General features: G+C 43.0%; 1 protein-coding gene across 2 annotated transcripts in view; it reads left to right on the forward strand.

Annotated features, from left to right (window-relative positions):
* Window positions 1–17,136, forward strand: part of MXRA8 (matrix remodeling associated 8) — a 121,076-nt gene extending 103,940 nt beyond the window's left edge. Inside the window, exons 7-9 of one of the 2 annotated variants that reach the window (XM_069241066.1) lie at window positions 2,446–2,519; window positions 4,267–4,344; window positions 11,467–15,291. In XM_069241066.1, the coding sequence (XP_069097167.1) occupies window positions 2,446–2,519; window positions 4,267–4,344; window positions 11,467–11,492 (178 nt within the window). In that variant the 3' untranslated portion in view covers window positions 11,493–15,291. Of the gene's footprint in view, window positions 1–2,442; window positions 2,520–4,266; window positions 4,345–11,466 lie in introns of both variants that reach the window. The other variant, XM_069241065.1, reaches the window with a different exon arrangement.
* Window positions 17,137–21,931: the final 4,795 nt, after the last annotated feature.

Raw genomic sequence — 21,931 nt, forward strand, 5'->3', positions numbered from 1 at the left:
AATGCATGCATTTTGCCACTTTTTATATATTTATTGGGGAAAAGGCCACCTTAGCATAAAATATTATGCTCAAGTGGCGTTAAGGAGGCGCAAGGGGCTCTTAAATATGCCCCAACTGTCTAATCCCAAGCCCCAGTTTTGCCATACCTTGGAACCCATGGGGTTTGGCCCCAGCCCTTAGGGATAGATTTAAGAGCGCCTAACGCCTCATTTTTTAAACGCTAATGTGGCCAAACGTGGCCAAAATTGCCACGCCAAATTTACAAAGTGGCGCAATGCATGCATTGCACCATTTTGTAACTCTTTTCTCCACATTATGCCTGATCCAGGCAAAGGGGGTATGTCCCCTTTAGGGGGACCGAAAAAATGGTGCATAGAAATCTAAGGGATTTTTTTGCGTCATTTGTTTCTGCACTTTTAACACCTGCTCAGAGCAGGCTTTAAAAGGAGGCACACAATTGTTTGCAATGGGCCTCAATGCGCTTTGCAAGACTAGCGTCAACATTTTTTATACTAATCGTGCAAAGCTCCGAACTAGCTTAAAAAATGTGACGCTAGTTCCCCTAATTACCACCATGGTGCACTGTATCTTAGATTCAGCACACACATGGTGGCATTAGGGGGTGCAAGACAAGTGGCACTGCACTGGGTTCAGCACAACTTTTCTTAAATCAACCCCCTTAGTCTTTACATACCTAAGAACTCTTGCCTCCAAGTCTCAATATTTCCGTACGTAGGCCCTTGCATTTTCTGATCCCAAATTTGAATATTCCCATACCCAGGGGCTCTTGTGTTCTTACTTAGGCCCTTGCATTTTCTAATTCCAGTTTTGAAGATTCCAACACTTAGGGGCTCTCAAAAGTCTGATCCAAAGCCTTAATGTTACCATACCCAGAGCCCCTGATTGTCTGACTCATAGTTTCAGTGTTTCTGTCCATTTCGATTACGATCCCTGGTCTCAGAGGTCCCATAATAATGGTTTCTCATGGTATGACCCCCAAGTATCAATATTTCCATACTGGTTGCCTTTCATAGTCTGACCATGGTCTCACTCTTCCTAACCGATGGATCTTATATGTTCATATCGTGTCTTAATATTCCCATACCTAAGGACTGTCATAGCCTCAGATCTCACTAATGTCATATCTAGAGCCAATAATGACATGCTCATTTACGTGTCTAGGGTGACATATTTCCAGATCCCTGGTAGCAATATTTCCTTCTCTAGAGCTTTTTGTTTTCTGATCAGCATCAATGCTGCTGCACACAAGACCTACCATGGTCTGATCCCTTGTGTCAGTACTGCCTTAGCTAGGATCTTTCAAGGTATGCACCTAGGTGTGAGGATTCCCACACTATGGATAAGGTACCATATTTATGGATTCTGATACTAAGGTATTTTCGGGGTGAAACACAATGTCTCATTATCCTGATGAGTAGTCCTGCATCTGGGGATTCCCATTCCTACGTATTCTCAAGGGAGAGACACACATTTCAGTTCTTTTATACCACAAAAACACTGAAAGGTCTGCTTCACTTTTAATTGAGGCTCAGACGTCCTGTATTGGGTTGATCACAATTCCCAGTTGTCAGTAGTTTCATGACAATGTGGGCCTGTGGTTTGACCACATATTCTTCAGCATTGTACATCTAGAATTACCCTAGATTCATTTCTACTCAGATGAAATACTCTCAAACAGGTAATGTTCAGACGAGATGTTGAAGTTGATCAAATTCCTCTTTTAAACATGTATCGCTTCTTTAGCTACTTTTTGCTACTTATTGGATCTATTCAACTCTCTACAGCGAAACTGACCCCATTCGGCTTCTAGGTACCATGCCTCTCTCCTTTCTTCAAACAACAAATTCTAGCGCTCCTCTTTTACTGTATGTGTCTCAGTAATACTACAGTGGTGATACTCACACCCAACTTAATATCATGTCATTTGTAAACAAAAGAAAGCCACATCTGAGGCTTAGGGTTTGCAGCATCTCTTCAATTTATTCTCTGTCTTAAGAAGTGGCTACAGAATCTTTCATCAGCCGTCAGTTCTCAGTATAAAATCTGCAAACTGCTACATTTCAGCTCTCCATTAGTAAGTCATGCCAATGTATACCCATCCGCCTCTTGGATTCTACATCACAGGGCAGAAAAACAGAAATAAATAAATATTTACAGTAGACAGAATCATTCTTATTTACATGGATTTAGGAGCTACTTACAGGATTTGAGAAACTTCACTGAAGAGACAAATATTGGATTGTTTATCTGTAGGAAGATACTGCATCACCCTTATTCAGCAGTAGGCTCATTTTGAAAGGAAATATCTTCACTGTATAAAATGGATCAGTTTGCTTGCTTGGTTTGCAGTGAATGGACGCCAAAAGGAATTGAAAAGTGATTTCATTCGTTTCCCTAAACCTGTGTATCTTTCCTTTCAGCAGAGAATTCCATCTTAGCATGTCTGCTGCTGATGCACCGGAGCTGACCCCATGCAAAAGTGATGAGATCAGGCTTGGTACGTGAATCTTCTCCATCGTTATACTTAATAAGTGCTTCATATCTGTAGCTAAGTATAATATGGCCTGGAAAACCTGCAGTTGTTTACTTAAACCTGGCACTGCATCCCTGGCCAGATGAGTGCTTCACCCTAGGCAAGTACACTTACAATTAGTGTGGGCCTCTTTCTCGAACACGAGAGAAGGTGTGGGGGGCAAATGTCTCACTAAAGTGACCTAATCTCAAATTAGTGGGAACAATTTGTAGTTGTGACGAAAGGAGCGTAGAGGGGCTCAAATAGGGGGACATCTTGTAGTGTAAGCATGGGCCACCCTATTTAACGGCCACTGAGATCCTAAAAGTATGATTGGGGCAACATAACATTTTCTGCAAACGTTCAAGCTTGTGAAATAGGTTGAAGAGACTGCAACAATTAAAGATCCGATTGTAAGACTTATGTCCAGATAGGATGCACAATTCCTGTAGGGCAGTTTCTAGACTGTACAGCGATTTCCGGCAAAAGCAACCCACTCACTGGTTATACAAGACCACAGCACCTATCTTCTAGGTATAGTTATATTAAAGCAGCATCATGGTCAAAATGGGTTCTATGCTAAACTGCTCTTTCCTCATTACATCCCTATGTAGGTGATCATTGCATTTGATGATGCTCCAAACATAGATGCAGCGGCTTTGATGTGATGTCCCCTTTTAATCCTTTGGTGTTCCCCGAGTGTTTCCCTTTCATTGTAGTCGCACTCGGTTCCTGTCAAGGTACCATGACTGTTCCAGACATCATTATACATAACTCCAAATTATACGATAATAACAATTTAGTCAAAGTCATATTACCATTAAGGTCCTCATTTCTCTCAAAGTTTACTCCCAGAGATTCTGCCTGATGTCTTTGTGTGGAACATACCAGATTTGTTGTAAATACACAATTTTCCTGTTACCAATGGGCCCTGCTCATCATCATTACATATGAGTCCTGCATTCAGCCTTACTCCTAATATGATAATTTACAGGCCGTATCCTTATTATTAATTATAATATTTGAGATTAGATTACAGATACCAGTTCTGCCTGCATCTTTTATCTTGATATGATAATCTATTAGGCAAACCATTATTATAAAAAATAATCTTGTATTGCTAGTAACGTTACGGCTAGGGGATCTTTTTTTTTATATTTCCAACTGGCCAAATTTAGTATTAATAGTAATGTTGGGGGACTGGTGTATGGCTTGTTAAAAATAATGAAGGCAGATGTCACCTAGGAGTCGTGTTTCGGTAATAATTTATTGATCAAAGCGTTGAGTGTTAATATTATAGGGGGTCTGGTATGGCTAGGAGTCTTTCTTCCATATTTGCTCCTGATTTAATGACAAGTTGTCCAAATCGTGTGTACTAATAGTTATGGGGAGGGTTTGAAAGTGTAAGGCCCTTCCCAAACGATTAGCACAGATAGTAATGTGGTTCATTTTTCTTCCCGATTAGTTACTACCATAATCATTATTAACACTGACACTATGTGTAAGATTAAAGCCAGCATCCCTTTTCAGTGGTTAACTCCTAAAAATAATAATATTAATGATGAGCAACTACCTAAATGTTTAGTATCAATGTCTGTGCTGTGATGAAACTACCTATGTCGATAGCGGTGACAGTAATGATGGCGTCACCTTTCGCTTAAACGCCCTTTTTCTATGATTCTTTTCGATATGACGGCAACCCTGCTCATATAAACACCCTTGCCTTGTACAGATTACAAGAATAACATTCTGAAGGAGAAGGCTGAGCTGGATAAGTTGCCGCCAGCAAAGAACATCGACTTAAACAAAGGTAAGCAAACTGCTGAAACACCACTTTCTCTCCCCACTAAGTGGCTGGTCTCGCCAGCTCTGCTATTTTTAGGGGCATACTGGCAAGTCAGCATAATTCACCACAGAGGATAGGACATGTGATGCTTGGTTTGTGGCCGAGAGGGGATAGGCAGTGATTTAAAGCCAGACAGGGGCATCTGACTCAGGGACTGAATTGTTCTGAAATAATTCGTGTGCAAGTTTACTATCTTGGCATCTAGTGAGTGACAGAAAAGGAAGGGCCGGCAGATGGAAAGTATGTTCCCCTAGGAAAGTTCTCCTCATGTTTATGTGACATGACTCCTTCTCCAAGAGGGGTGTGAATGAGATGAAAAAGGCATTGTCCTCTTATGGGGCAGCAAATTCAAAGAAATAGTCTTAAAGTGGACTCATCCCTCTAGGCCAGTGGTCTCCAAACATTTTAATGCCGCGCCCTCCCAGTTGAAAAAAAAATCATTGGGCCCCCCTCAGAATTTTTCACAATTACTTTATAAAGATGGCAATGTTTAAATATGTCTAGACCTATTTGAACATTGCAGTTAAGTAATGTTACCTTTAAAAAATGCAATAACATGTTTCTGCTTAAAGCAAAGGCCTGTTATCTGTATGATGCTGCTTTTGGCCAGATTCTGGTGCCCCCCTGGGACCACTTGAGGTCCCCCTGGGGGGGGGGGGGCGCCCCCCAGTTTGAAGACCCCTACACTAGGCTATTGTAGTCAGTGGCTTGGTTCAGTGGTCTTCAAAATCTGGGACAAAAATACCAGCCTCGAACCCAGCTGGCACTAAGGCATGGGCATGGGCAAGCAAAGTGACACTGGCATGATGGAGGACAGAGGGCTAATCTATGCCCCTTCAGAAGTGTCCCCATTAGCCAGTGCCAAAATTGGTTGGAAAAAAGTGCTTTTGGAAGGGGAAACTGGAGACCAGCACGACGTTTAAAATGTTATCTATACTCGTGATTTATTAAAAATTGTGTCCGCATTTCTTGGTGAACAGGTGAACATCCCTCCTGCCCTGCAAAGATCTTTCAATGTAATACTTCATATTTACTGAATTAAAAAATAAAAAATAATAAAGAACATACGCTGGAGAGAAATGCCCTCCAGCTGACTCCACTCAGTTATAGCTTTCTCACGAGAAAATATTACTTGCTATGCGATCTTCCGCCGTTTGAACAAACGATTCCACTTAGGAGGCTCGGGCAGCGTTAAAAGGTATGTAAACCACAATCCTAGAGTTCAGAAGTGGATGCCACCCTAACGGACCCAAAGGCCAGAACTTTTTTGCCAAGAGGGTGCAGCATGGCTGCGTTTCCTCTTGTAAAGATTCTTTGGCAATGCTCCCTAAACCGGTGTCTAGTTCTTTCCTTGACTCCTAATGAATGCTGTACCAGAAAGGGTTTGAGTAGCATGGCCATGAAGCGTTGATGTGACAAGGGTTGGGGTAGAGGAGCGAGAGCCACCAAATTAATAGGATGAGTCGAAGCAGAGCCGAGCGAAGGATCTGGCCTAGCACTTAGAGACTTGCACTAGCCAAGCCATGAAAATGGGGTGGCATGTAAATCAGTGATTAACTTGTAAAAACATAAGCACCAGGGCCCAACATAATTCTCAGCATGCCATTGCAGCTTCACCACTCGCTTCTCCTGTCAGCACTGCCAAATGCCTGTACCAGTGCTAACTGTGAACCATCATACTCATATGGATGTGACAACTTGGACTATTTCATGTCACACAAACCTTAAAGAAGAAGCCTGATCGCTCTTGTATTAATATTTTTTAAAGTATACATGCATTGTTAAACTCCCTGCTGGTGTGCTTTGTTGAAAAAAGTAGACAGCACCACCATGTGGCTTCCGGTGATAATTATGTGCCAGTTTTAAGAAGTACATGCCGGTGGCAAACACAGGAAAAACATGGCACAAATTAAGCACTGAAATTGTGCAACATCATGTAAAACATGGAAATCGCTTCAAAAATGTAAAAAGTGTATTTTTTAACAAGTGGAAGCATTTCACCTTAATGCATCCAATATCACTGCATTGAGAGGCATTATTAAAAGTGAACTATTTTTAAACATTAATTTAGAAACATTCATGCCTTCAAGCTCCAACAATTCTATAGTTGAACTAAGAGGAAAGTAAGCTGTCATGTACATGCTGCATTTAATCTATAGTCTTATTATGCATGGAACAAGATTAAGGGACTGACTTTTAATTCAACAGTGAAGTCACTCCCATCACAACAGAGTACCCTCTCCACCAAACTGAAGGTCCGTCTCCTAATTTACAGACAGGTGGGCCTTAAGTATGTCAATGATGGAGACTACTCTATTTCCATCACTGACAAACTCCTCGACTGCCTGACGGAGTAAGGGCTGACGGAAGTTTTGCACACTCGACTGCCCACCTGATTTAGGTAAATTATTTAATGGCCTGTTTTTGCTCTCCCTTACTGCCTTGAAAAACATAGTGGTAGGTGGCAGTAATAATGTTTAAATGATGCTCACACCATAGAAGAAAACTCCCATGGTGTGGGGGCCATTAGTTTGCGCTTTTCAAAAACAAAATCCCAGTTTGGGATTATGTTTGTGAAAAAACAAAAACATGTTAAAAGTTTGAGGAATGCTACCGTCATTTGACAGTACAATCCAACAAACTTTTAATGTTTTTAATACACTGATAGGAATGCCGTGATGTAGTTCTTGCCAATGTTTAGATTTGTGCCAGGGCTAGTGGGCAACTCTAAATTTGGCAGGTGAAGGACCCTTGGTATGGCAGGAGCAAAGTATTTCACTGTTCCAAGACACTTACCTCTGTCTGCCAAACCCCAAATCAGCCACAAAGTTTATTAAATCCAAGACAAGAGGTTTTTGTACAGCAAATGTCCTCACGCAAATATTTCAAGTTGTTCTCATAAGTGATAATGAAGGTAAAAGGGGTGCGGTGCTAAGATCAAACAATATGGTCAAGAGATGCAGCGGGTTTTGATCCCAGGTTTTCTGATACACTTTAGCCACTGGATGCCCATCTCTTTTTACACCGCTTTTTTACATCAAATGTCAATGCTTTTTCTTTATTTCTTGGTGCATGAGGTTAGAATGTGGGTGGCCGACAGAAGCCAAATAAGAGCTCAGCGTGTTTGAGCTTGAGAGTCCGCGAGTACGTTGCGCTGAGCCAGAGCCAGGCTCGCGTCTTCAATGGTTCGCCCACCTCTGGGTTGGGCAACGCATGTGGGCAGGTGAAACAGACAGCTACAGACAACTGCTCCCATGAGAATGATCTTTCCTCTACTTGTGAGATATTGCTGAGCTGAGCTTGCAGCACTGGTGGAAGAAGAATTCATAGTGAGTTACTCTGCAAATGTTACTTCACAAAGCCTATTCTGCATGCATTCACTGGCAAGCACGCACTTGCACTGCATGGGCTAAACCGTGAAGTGTTGACTCCTGTCATAGTCAGGCAAACACCGCATTGACAGCTACTCTTCATCACAGACATGCGGCCCTCTACTAAATAAATGAAGGTTTAATATAGAAAGTAATATTTCTCCATCAGCATACTTTCATAGAAAGAAACGGTATCTCCTATGATTAGGTTGAAACATCAACAATGTAAATTATTATATCAAACAAACTGTAAAGAGACGAACTACCGACAATTGCTCTGCAAGCACCGGCTCGCTACTGCAGAGGATCAAAGCTTTGAAATGATGAATTGTTAGTTGTTTGTGACACATACGCACTAATACCCAGGATTCAGACCGAAGACTTGATTTTTTAAGCAAAAATGGCTTTATTTTACCTCCCTCCTGCCTAAAATTACACCTGCCTCTAAATAGCCATTGGGGAAAATATATTCTCTTGATTTTTTTCAAAAGCTCCCACTTGCCAACTTGACAATGTTGGCATGTATGGTGCCATCACTGGGTTGTCTACATTCATACACATATTTAAGTATGCCCAGCCCACCAAAGCCCTCGGGCTTGAAACACCTTCATTTATTACTCTTTGTAACTGAAAGAAATCTTCTTTCTATTTACAAAAGTATGTCAATTGAGGCATTAAACTACCTATTAAATGCAATCTAATTAGAGTAATACATGTAAGATGTGTTGTGAACCAATCAACTAGAGTATTTTATTTTAAATGAAATCAAATGTTAGAGATGAGTGCCTCACTTAATACCAAGACATTAAAAACATTGGGCCAGATGTATCAAGTGATTTTGCATTCGCAAACGGTGCGAATCGCAAAATTCGGCCGTTTGCGAATGCAAAAATGCCTTTCAGAATGTATGAAAGGCATTCGCCATGCAATTTTAAGGAATCGCTAAAATAGCGATTCCTTAAAATTGCGACCCCATTTAGAGAATTGCAAATTGCGATTCTCTAAATAGGAAATCGCAAATAAGGAATCCTTATTTGCGAATTCTTAAGCACATGTATCAAGCATTTCCTAAATGCGAATTGGGCATTTATGAAATGCAATTACCACCAACAAAAGTTTGGTGGTAACCATGTGCAAATTTTAAAAATGCATTTTAAATGCATTTTTAAAATTGACATGTAGCGCACACATGCCCCTAAGGCATGTGTGTGCTTCACATGTCCGTAAAAATATTTTTGGGGTGCAGCAGAGGGGGCATTAGGCCCCCAGCACCCTGGGATTTGCATTTCCTAAATTGCAAATTCCTAACTGGAATTCGCAAATTAGGAAATGCAAAACCATTTGCAGCAGGGCCATAGGTGCAAATGGAGTTGGATTCTCCCTGGACCGGAAACAAGCATCCTGGGACCGGTTTCAGGGTTTCACCCTTCATCAGCCAGGCTAGCTTGAATCCAGTGGCATAGTGAGCCCGGGAAGGCAAGCTGCAGACAGACCTCTAAATATCCAAACCCTTAAAATGGTGTTATGTCATTTTACACACCAGAAAATTAGGGACTTTTTGATGCACTCATCAAATGTGATCCATGTGTACAGCGACAGTTGAAATTGTACATCTACGATACATTTGTCAGATGATATTGTTTTCTGAAAAGGTCATCTAGAAACTAGGTGGAGGCTGGAGGATTAAGAAAGCGAAGAACACACCCTCCCAAACAATACATGAATACAAGAAGCACCAAGGCTATAGAGGAAAGAAGCTCAAGATATCTAAAACAAGTCTTCTGAAAAATAGTAGATTATGTCCATACTCATGTTTTTCTGCCCATGTAATCACCTTTTATAGGTCCTTTGGGCTTTCTTCGGGAACATACCCTCTCTGAAAGATTCACTCAGTATTTCATACTTAATATCCAATAAGTGTCATTAGGAATGTCTAAAAAACTGAACAATCGTGAAGTTTGTTAAAGTACTACCTCCAGTAGGAACCTAAATGGGAACGTTAAAGTGATGAGACAACAAGAGTGAATGGTACACAAACTAACATAACATTTCTTGATCATGTTGTGCCCTGAATGCAGTCTCACTGCACACACTCATGAACATAGTGCATTGTAAAAGCACACCGTACACAGCCCTCGCCAGTGAGTGTCGGTCATAGGCTTCTAGTACATTCCTTACCCAGTGTTCGGGTCATCAGTGCCTCAACTCTTGCATGTTGGAAAAGGAGAAGACAATCTACAAAAGGCAGATCACGCCAAAAGCTAAATTTATTCAAAAGGATCCCATACATGAATGCCTAGATTGTACATTTTGTGTGTTAACCAATTGTATGTTTCATTCATCATGATTGCGACACATACCCTTTGTACGTATAAAAGAAAGTGGCACTGGGACACTAGTAGGTAACAATTTACCATGGGATGCTGCACCCGACAAAAGGTGACTTTTTAGCACATAAAGGGTGGTTAAGTACCTTAGCTATCCCTCGCCATCTTGTCTGTGTGTGTGTGTGATCTGCAAGAGAAGGCAGAGCGAAGAGTGACGGACTTCCTTTCTCACAGCAGATTGTGATGATATGTCTTGTTATTTTATGTTGATGTGAAAAGTAGTTCCTACCAAAGTGGTGGAAGCCAGGCAATGCATTTAATCACGTCCGATTGTGAGTGGTTAGCTTGTGCTGATGGGAAATGTATAGTCCCCAACAAGAATGCTGGAGCCAGCCAATGCATTTAATGCTTTCATATATTATCAAAGCATTTCAAATGAGTCCTATAATTCTCTCACTGTAAGCTCAATATACCTATAACTATCAGATCAATAGAGCAATGAAAAGAGGTTATATGATGTGATATCCTATTTTGGGGTTTTCAACATTTATTTATCTTAGCAGGCAACCTCCTTTTCCAGAGAAAATTGGCATGGGTGGTCCTGTCAAGATGTATTTCAATGTAAGATAACCACTATAAGAATGTCATACTTGTAGGTATAAGGCAGTACCCCTGGCCTATAGAGTGCTGTGATTATGTCCCACAGCAGTCTTTCCTGGCTTTTTAGGCTATTGTACTATTCGATCTCAGACTTGAGCACCTATATTTATAAAAGGAAAAGTAATACTATAAGAGCCAGTGAAGCTGGCTATAAAGCCAAATCTAAGCTAACATATCTCAAAGACTACGGGGCAGTGCATGCATTGCGCCACTTTGCAACCCGCCACATGATGCCTGCATCAGGCGTAATGTATGCAAGGGGGTGTCCCCACGCAGGGAGGCCTGAAAAAATGGCACAGTGAAATTTACAAGAGTCCACTGCGCCATTTTTTCCGTGATTTTTAATGGCTGCTCAGGACAGGCGTTAAAGTGACGCACCCATAATAATCTATAGGCCTCCTTGTGCTTTGCTGCATTAGCGTCAAACATTTGAGCACAAGTATAGGAAAGCACTATAACAGTGTCAAAAATGTTGAGGCTGTTGTGGTAACGACCGCCATGGTTCTCCGTATTGCAATTACGATGCAACCATGGTGTCATTATGAGAGGCAAGGTGAACACAAGAAATATGGCGCATCTGGTCCGATGCGCCACTTTCTTGTGAACCTGCCCCTAAGCGACAGCAGGAGATCTCTATCTGTGACCACCCTTCAATCTCGATCAACTTCACGGCTAACTCAGTTCTTGTAAAACAATCACAACTTTATACTGTTTTTGTTTGTGTCTAGAATTCCGGAAAGAATACTGCAAATGAAGAACTACAAGCACTCCAGGCTGCTGGCTGGCCCAGGGGCCTTTTATCTGATTATTCCAAAGAGCCACGCTGACTTCTTGAATCCACTTTTTGCTTTCCCACTGATCACCTTGGCGTTGGGTGCACCAATTGACGGAGAAGGTTGAACTTTACATTTGTAGGAGGTTCTCTTACAGGTCTTTGATGACCAGTGGGGACGAAGTTGGGGATGCTCTGGGATCTGGAATCCAGCACTCTGAGATATATTATCTGGAATCCAGCAGTAGAAAAAAGAAGAACCCACTTTGTTCACCTGAACAGTCGGTACAATTGGAGTCATTTGACATGGTGCAGGCATGACAGTTGGGCCCAATGCCTGCAGGTTTCTCTGCATAGTAACAGCCACAAGCATTCGATTTTGTGACAGTCAGCCATTTTCTTTTTTTTTACCTTATATCAGTACAACTTTTTATTACTCTTGTTCTAGCAGAGGACCTCTCTTCTATTGCGTTTTACAACTATCTGAAGCAGTACCATTTAAAGTATGAGATAGTCATTGTTTTTAACCACACTTTGGTTTGCATTCTGATATAAGTTCTACTGCATTTGTAACAGCAAATTAGCAACCAAAAGCAACGGTGTGTGCTAAGGTTGTTGCAATATCTCACACTTAACATTGGCCAGCATAACTTCTCTGCCATCTTCCCCATTAGACAGAAGTTCAGGCCTTGGTTTCACACTTCTGCTGTAATGTTTGTTAATGGGAATGAACAGGATTGCATTTTCTAAAATCCATTTCATTGAAAAATTATTTATTTAAGTGCTGTGCCCCTTCTTACGAGCCACACCCCAAAATGGGATGGCGATACCGGGACTGGGGGCTACAAGTTTGAGGTCCAGAATTGGAATAGCCTGGGGCTCCCAGAACTACTAATATGTTTACTGCCAGTTTTTACCGAATTCCAGTCCCTATTTTCACTCACATTTTCCACCTTTTGTAGCAAGGTGAAAATTCAAGGCAAAAAGCAGATGATGTTATCTAGAGTATTTAAGCGTGTGGCAAAACGTGTAAGCGGGGGGGAGAGGTGTTGATTCCATTGAAAACCTGCAAAATGAGCACTCTGTACAACTGGTGACGAGGGCGTAGAATAGGTGTTGGACCAGCTAAATACCATTCAGTGATTGCTTAGGTGGTTCAAGTGCACGGTTTAGGGTTTTTCTTTCCTGGTTCTAAGGCCATTAGAGATTGGGTGCCACCTTCTCATTTGATTGGCTGTGTGTTTTTGTTTTAGGCAGCACAAATTAATTTGTTCTGAAATCTTGTGGTGAACCACCTCTGAGATAAAGCGTGAGAAAGTGTAGGACTGGGTCCATTGAGGTATCAAATAGTGAAGCCGACCATGGTTTCTTGGTTATTCACAATGCATATGATTTAATGAAATATGCATATAACTAACTTCTCTGGAGAGCTTTGGCATATTTGTTGGCATTTCTGAAAACTTGATTGGATTTTACTTTTTTCAGTATTGCGGCAAGTGCCACTTGTCAAATAAGAAATGACTCAAACAGTGGGCACACTTAAGACCTTATTACATTATAAGGGCTAAATTATGTGCAAACAAGTGCTTGTATAGGGATCAGAATTACATGTTATGTGAAAAATATCATACCCTATCAGTTTTCCTCTTACATATATTCTGAAAAGTAAAACCTGTCAAACTTTGTAAGTGGAAAAAACCCAGAAAAATGGCAAACCATACAGAATTCAATGTGTTAAAAACTGGTACCCCATGTCATGCCTCTTTTTCTAGTTGAAAACTCAGAAAAGGAAAGATTTAACACATGTGGTAAATACTACACCCAAGGATAATGGCATATACCGCATGTGCTATATACCCCTAGTACCCCTCATTCCCCACAACTTGTAGTGAGGTACCTTAGAGCAATTTTGACATAATAACTACCAATTTGACTCTTGTGTGTTGGACTGGGCCATGTGATCGCAGTGCCACATGATATTCAGTTTGACACTGTCAAACCTGGCAGAATTCTTTGGAAACCTGTGGACTGTAAAAGAAGCTGGCACTTCCCTCTGTATTTATTTTTCTCTTTTCAAGTTTAAATGCTTATTAGTTAAATAGACCCTGTTACAACTACAATTAGTCAGAGTGTAACTAATAAGCTGACTGCACCATTGGGTACGCACCAGGGCCGGACTGGCTATAGTTGGCATCAGGCATTTCGTCAGGAAGCTGGAAGAGTAGGGGCCGTTTTTTCAGCTGTTGGGGGGGGGGGTGTTACTGAGGGCCGGTTTTGCACTGCAACAGAAGCAGCAGTGCTTCACCTCCGTGCCCCCGCCCTACTCCTGCACTCTCCCCCAACCTGGAGGCTGGTCTGATAAAATTGCCAGGGCTTCTTTGGGTTCCCAGTCCGGCCCTGGTAGGCATTAGGTCAGTGGTACCCAACCTGTGGTCCAGGAAGCCTCCTCAGGGGATCCTCAGGGGATCCACGACTGCTTAGGAAATTAAATAAGTTTAGCAGATTAGGTCCCCAGCTTTAAGTAATGACTCAGTGGGGAGTCCCCAGATTCCAACAATTATTCAGTGGGGGTCCCTGGGTTCCAGTAATGATAACTTGGGTGTCCACAGACGTCAAAAGGTTGGGAACCACTGCATTAGGTAATAATATTTCCAATCTAGGTATTTGCTTTTACAAACCATTGTACACTATTCTCAGAGCTCACCAGGTTTCATGAGTAGCTAATCCAGTTTTTTTTCATTTCAATTTAGTATTTATAATCCTGATTTTATAGTAGTATAAACAGAGCTGCAAGTCCCACTCGTGCATGAGCAATGGAAACTTGGCAAGTTTGTGAATTTTTCAGGCTATCCACATGAGCTAAATGAACTAACAATGAATCCTAATGCTAGTTATTTGCATTTAAATCAGAAATTAGTGGACATCTGGCATAGCACCAACCCGAGCATATCAATTTTTCACAGTCCACAAATATATATACACTAATCTGCCCAATTCATGCCATTTTCCAGTACCCAGTACTACATGACATATTTGTCAATGTCCTGGCTTTGAGGTAATCCTCATGTTCTTTCCTGGATGTTTCTTCTGCAAGATGGTATTTCCGAATCGACGAATCTGTGTCAATAGCACAGTTTCCAGCTCTAGGGGGACTCTTTCTTGTTAGCATGATTGGCTCATTTTGACTCATGTTTAACTGAAAACAGTGTTCCTCTGTGTGCAATGCCTTTATACGTACAAAAGATCTGTGGTAGGTAAACCTGCTGAGGAAAATGTTTGCATATATTTTCTAGCTTGCTTGGATTTAATTTCGAGAGAAAATTATCTCCAAATATGCAGAAAACATTTGCACGTGCACAGATGGAGGCAAACTAGGAAAGTTTACATGTTTCATGAAAGGTAAAATTAGGTGCTTCTCCAAACGTTGATGAAGAAAAAAAGCCATGATATACCTCTCCAAAAAGCCATCTCCACAATATGGACTTGACTTGAACATTTCCTGTTGTGTATCCCGAAGCAAAGAACAGTTCCATCTTCGTGCCCTGCACCAGCTCACACTCTCTCCTGTTTCACAAGTCTCCTTGACCGACACCCACTCTCCTTTTGTACTCGGGTATGTGACTTTTTAAGTAACTTTGAAAAATAACTTGAAATTATCTGTCTTCTGTTCATGTTAATGCGCTTCTCAAGATTTGTATAAGTTTTTGTATTGTCAAGCACCTAGTTACTGATGAAAGGTGTGGTATAAATGCAAAAAATACAATAACAATTTAAATAATTAGGTACAATGGAAGTGTTACTGATATCTATTTACTTGGCATGTTTTGCGTGGTAAACTGAGGAATGTCAGCGGAGAGATGGAGCTATGAAATGCTGCCAACTCCGAACCTGCACATCTAACGAAACAAAAAAAATCGAGGTTGGTGAGAAATTAACAGGAGTGGCTAAACGAGGGCCCAGACAAGGACCTGGCTTGGCTGTAAGGGCCTATGCATCAATGAAGACATGAACACGTTTGGCATGTTAATCATGCGAAAAGTATTCAAGTACAAATATAAAACTATAAAATTCAATAAAATGTATTTCGTTTAACATGTGGGAGCATTTCATCTTAGTAAATCAGATAATATCACAGCTTTGAGCAGACTTCATTAAAAGAAATAGCTATTAAACATGAATTTAGAAACATTCATGCCCCTAAACCCTGATGACAATGCCATCAGTTTACTAAGATGGAAGCCAGTTGTCATGTGCACCTTACTTTCTTATTGCATATCAGGGATCATATTCTATAGCATGGGTACTCACAAATATTTTCCCTGGGGCCGCACTGTTTGGTCTTTGATGTGACCGAGGGCTGCATTGCTGCCAGCATGGTGGCGGTCAGAGGGCTAGGGGTAGGGTGGGGAGGGGTAGTGGTAAAGTGTGTGTAGGCAAGTGAAGCATATACATCTAAGGTCTGAACTGCCTAATGTGAAACCAGAAATTTGGGTGTAAATCCCGGCTTCTCCACTTAACCAAATTGTGTGATCCTAGGCAAATGTTTTATTTCACTTCAACTCCTTTTTTCGTTTTTCTTCACCATCACATATAAGAACCTTGAAATATGTCTTCAGGATGTATGCTGTATAAAACCTTCTGTGTCTGATTTAATAAACTATAATGTTGTTCATGTTTTATAGAAACCCAGCCCTCCCAAAGAGTTCACATAACAACTGACTTGCCTTTTAGTTCACAGTTCACATTGATGTCAGGGTGTGGGGGATGGAACGGATGAAAGTTTCTAAATTCATGTTTGAAAACTATGACTTTAAAAAATACTTCTCAATGCAGTGATATAATGTTGTGTACTAAGGTGAAACGGATCTGCACGTTAATGAAATGCACTGTTTGAATTTCACACAGATAATACTTTTATATTTTTGCTGCAAGATGTTATTATTAATGAAGGTGTTTATAAACTTAGGAGTTTCAGAACACCATAGTTACTCATTTTCCTTAACTTCAATTAGACTCTAAATAAATACTTGCCCGTTTATTTTACAATTTTTAGTGCCAGTGTTGAGTTGAATGAACAGCAGCACTGGGGCCGCATGTAAATGTCAGGAGGGCTGCATGCGGCCCCCGGGCCGTACTTTGAGTATCGCTGTTCTATAGTCTATTAAATCAAACACAACCAGGATCGATCTCAGGGTTCCTGCTTTCAAATTGCGTGATTCAGCCAGTAGATAAGTACCCCAATCAATCAATCAATCAATCAAACAAAGCTTTATTCGGTCAAATAACCATCAAAGCATCACAGTACAACTTTTTCCATTCTTTTTCATTCACAGCAAAGGTTACATTTTGTATTTAATTCTTAATGCATGAGTTTAGAACGGAGGTGGCAAGCAGAAGCCTCATAAAAGGCTTGTTTAGGACTCCAATGTTGAAGAGACCATGTTTGTGCTATATAAAATTGCAAAAATGTATTTACATTCCAAACCAAGAGGAGTGGCCAGTGTAGTGCTCTCTATAAACAGGCAAGCTCATGGCGGATGCAGCGCCCACCATAAGGGTTAAAAAGCCTGTAACATGGATGGGCGGGGGTCTTTTGAGTGATTTAATAAAGTTTTTACAGCACCTACTCATGGCTCTGCGTACTCCTTTGAGGCCTACACCACACTGGAGACGAGGAGAGCCATGCCACCTCCCTCACCTGCTCCCCTCTGCATCGCCTGGTGACATCCACATGGTACTGTCTGCCCGGGGAGCCCAGAAACCTGAACTCGCGCCTGTACGCAACCCCACCCAGAGCGACCCGTCATCTGCCACCGATCTCCCGGCTCCCGCCCATCTGTGCAGCTCTGTTGAAGCATGTGATCCTCCCACTGGCATGCCCGATATTCTCTGCTGGTCCCTGCTGCAGAAGAGCCTCGTGTGCACTTCACCAAACCCCAGGACCTCTCAGCCATTTTACCTTGAGGCCTGGACGCGCTGAGTCTGCCACGTGCTCGGGTCTACCGCGTGCTCACTGTCCTGCCTGCTGGGAATACTACAGCCTATGGCAGGTACAGTCACACTCCATTTGGAGCCCGGTGATCAACTCTAGCATCAACTGGCCCCTGACACACCTAATACCTGCATTGATAGGGTGACACAGTGTTTAAGAGGGGCACCGTCTCTCAGTTAAGGGAGGAGGAAAGAAGCAAGTCACCAATCTATAGCTAGCAGTCAACCAGAGCAGCAAAAAGAAAAAAAGACACAACCCCCACCTCACAAAGCTCATAGAGGGCAGGACTGAAGAGAACATTTTAGCCACCCAGCGCTGCCTGGACCCACATATTTTCCATCAGTCCCATCTGCCTTCCACCGCCTGCAATGTCCAGCATCAGAACCTTTGAAACTTTCACAATTACTGACCCCCACACAGACAGCATGCCGGAATGCCTTGGTTGAGCACTTTGAAACCAACTTCAAAGCCCAGGAGGTGCAGGATTAGAAGAAACAACCACTACTCCTACACATGGTTGGGGCAGACATTCACAAAATCTCCCAGACAGTGGCAGAAGTGACCCCCCCACACGTACGCCACACTGAAGGAAGCAGTTACTGTGCATTTTTAACCCTATGCCAACTCTGACTATGAACCGTCCCTACTGCTCCAGGCACGCCAGAAACCTGATGTGTTAGTAGATGTCTTCTACGCATGTGTGAGAGAATTGTCCAGCATCTGCACCTTATCTGATGAAGATGATGAAGTGAGAGCTTACTTCTTCTAAGGTTGCACCTCCTCAAAGCTTCTGGAGCACATTCTGCAGGAGCTGAACTTGAGCATGAAGGCCATCCTCACCTGGGTCACTCGAAGGAGCTTTTGAAAGCTTTTGCTGCACGCATGGAACATACACCAGCTGTCCAAATTAAGTCTGAACCTGTCAATGCTGTGGTCGCAGAGACTACCAAAGCCAAAACCGAATGCATAAGGTCATATCTAAGAAACAGAGTTTGCCGATGGTGCGGGGGCCCTGTCAAATCCCAGGGCTACCCAGCCAGGGGAAAAACCTGCAGTGCATGCAGCAAACTGAAGCATTTCTCAAAGGTCTGCCACTCATCGCCCAGGGTAGCGCTGACCATACCCAAGAAAGCAGTCAAAGCAGTAGCTGCCTTTCCCACCATTCATCAAACATCAACATTGATGATGACCAAGAGGTAGTTCATGTAGTGAAAGCAGTGGACGAAGGGAGAACCAACAGCCAAAGGCTATCCTCATGCCAAGTGGTGGTGTGCAGGCACCCTCTTCCAGCTCTTGTAGACACAGGAGCCCCAGCAACCTTATGGCCGCAGTGATGTGCCACAACGTACCTGACCCTCCACCTTGTAAGTCCACATGAGTGCAAGTATATGCTTTTGGCAACGCCCAACCACTCCGAATAGCTGGCGTCTTCATGGCAGATATTGCACACAAAACTACGAAGCTCAGGACCAAAGTCTACATGTCACAAGTCGGGCCTGGGTTCCTACTCAGTTGCCAGACAGCCCAAAGTTTGAGTCTAGTCTAATTCACATTCATTGTTCATGCCAGCAGCCTAGGCGACCTCACCAAAGAATCTGAGACACTCTTCAACAGCATTGGGTGCCTAAAAGGACACCCCTCAGGCTGCATCTTGACAAATCTGTAGCCCCAGTCACCCTAAGGCACAGGGGAGTGGCTTTCCATCTTCACCCAAAAGTGGAATGGGAGTTACAACTCCTGGAGCAAGCCGAAATTATGGAAAAAGTATCTGAAACCCATTCCCTGGATGTCCCCAAAAGTCATTGTGAAGAAACCTAAACAGTGTGCATCTGTGTGGATATGCGGCTGCCTAACCAAGCCATCAAGAGAGAGGCACGTGACCCCGACTATAGACTAAATCATCTGGAAACTCTCCGGTTGCAAATGGTTCTCCAGAATGGACCTCCGGTCCGGTTACCACCAGATCCTGCTGCACCCTGACACCCATCCAATAAGCACATTCTCCACCCACACAACCCTCTGGAGGTACACCCGTTTGAATTTTGGCATTTTCAGTGCCGCAGAAGTGTTCCAGCATACCATCAAGGAGGTCCTGCAAGGGATCTCAGGAGTCCTAAATGTAAGTGATGACATTCTGGTGCATGCCCCAACGGTAGAAAATCACCTGGCTCACCTATGAGTGGTATTTGTCAGGCTACAGGAAAATGGATTGACCCTACACCATGAAAAATGTGAATTCTTGAAAACAGACATTTGTTTCTTTGGGTACAAGTTCTCTGATAAAGGAATCAGCCCAGACCCTGCCAAAGTAAAAGACATTCAGGATGCCCAAGCCCCGACATCTGTCTCCAGGGTTAGAAGCTTTTTGGGCATGGTCATATATTGTGGGCGTTTTATGAGGAACTTATCTGACATCACTGGCCCATTGGGGGATTTGACCAAAGCCAAGTACCCATGGGGGTGGGACAAAGACCAAGAGTGTGCTTATCAGAACATTAAAGTTGCGCTCTCCACCAATAGCACCCTGGCATATTTTGATCCTCAATGAGAATCTTAGCTGGCTGTTGATGCAAGCCTGACTGGGTACAGTACTAGCCCAGAGGCAAGACTGCGGAGAGTGGGTGCCCATTGCATATGTCAGCAGAACCCTTACACCCACTGAACAGCTATATCCACTAGGGGTGTCGGCACTTTCACCTATATCTGTATGGCAAAGCATTCACAGTCATTCCAGATCATAAGTCACTCCTTCCACTCTTCAAAGGGTCGTCATCCCACGCATCCCCATGGATAGAAAAGTGGATACTACACTTACAAGAATATAACTTCAACATGGAGTACCAACCTGGCACAAAAAACCCTTCTGACTTCCTGTCACGCATGCCCAGCCACCACCCGGGAAGCAGAAGAAGCTCTGAAAACAGAGGAGTATGTCAGGCTGGTTTTAGATTGAGCAAGACCGCTACCCATACCTCTCGCTGAAGTAGTGGAAGCCACTGGTCAAAACGACTGTCTACAAATGGCCTTGGAGGCTATTCGATCCTGTAACTGGTGACCTCTACAACACCCAGTGACCTTCTGCACAACAGAAGCCAAATTCACGCTGCAAGCCCTTTATCATGTCCGCCACAAGCTCTCCAGGGGGGAAGAACGCTGTCTGCTGAGAGGCCCCCGTCCTGTGCTACCCACATTCCTGAGGGATTGGACCATCCTAGCACATGGAGCTCACCAGGGAATTGTAAAATGAAAGAACAGGCTTGGAGCAAGGTCTGATTCCCAGGGCCTGACCACCATGTAGAAGACTTGATTAAAGGGTGCCTTGTCAGCCAAGCGAGCAGAGTACCTGACCCACCAGCATCACTGAAAATGGCCCCACAGCCCCTTGGCAAAGAGTCACTGCTGATTTTGGGAGTCTCCCCAACGGATCCCACATGCTAATAGTGGTGGATGACTTCTCAAGGTACCCGGAAGTTTCGATTGTGCCGTCCACTTCTGCGTCTGTTGTCATCCCAAAAATAGAGAAAATTATGGCCATGGACCTCTTTTCAACAGTCATAGGTGGTCTGAATTCCTGAAATCAAGAAACACTAAACACCAGCGGGTCACACCCAGATGCCCCAAGCAAACGGAGAAGTAGAAAGGTATATAAAAACGTTGTCAAAAACTAACCGCACAGCCAAAGGGAAAGCCATAGTGGAAGCACAGAATGTCAAAAGCACACTATACACTTTTCTAAGTGAATACAGGGTTACGCCCATGCCCCCACTGGAGTCATCTCAAGCCAGTTATGTTTTGGGAAATGCCATCCCACATCACCCTTTGTGGGTTGCCCAAACACACACCCCTAATTCATCAATCACACAGAGGTCTTGTAATAATGACTACACTTTATGGAAATGGAGAACATTGAACAGCACCATCTTGCGTGGGAGACACTGTGCTGGTCAAAGATTGTTATCCTGGTGGAAAAGTCCGGTTAACCTTCAAGGCTGAGCTGTGGACAGTGATTGCTATCAAAGGGACCACAGTAACAGCTGAGAAGAGTGGCGAGAGTGTCACAAGGAAGGTGCACCAGTTTAAGAAGCTCTCCACTTCCTCACCCTCCAGTGACAGAGACAATGGCTCTCTGATGGTTTTCAGCGTGACAATGAGGACGCTGACCCTCCACCTGAATCCCCGTTGCAAGGGGTCCACTCCCAAGAATGCAGTTTGGGACCAGGGCTATCAGCCCCCCTGGAGGTCCTACTTCGACAGCTGCTAGGACCCAGAATCCAGAAGACCCGGAATCCAGAGGTGGAGGTACCATCTGCTGGTGGGACCCAAGAACTACTGTCAGGAACATATGGAACTGGATGCTTACAATTTGCGGTCCAATCCTGACCCATCTAAGCAAAACAAAGATTTTATGACTGATTAGAGGCTACTCCCT

This window comes from Pleurodeles waltl, chromosome 6 (genome assembly GCF_031143425.1).
Source record: "Pleurodeles waltl isolate 20211129_DDA chromosome 6, aPleWal1.hap1.20221129, whole genome shotgun sequence".
Taxonomy (NCBI): domain Eukaryota; kingdom Metazoa; phylum Chordata; class Amphibia; order Caudata; family Salamandridae; genus Pleurodeles; species Pleurodeles waltl.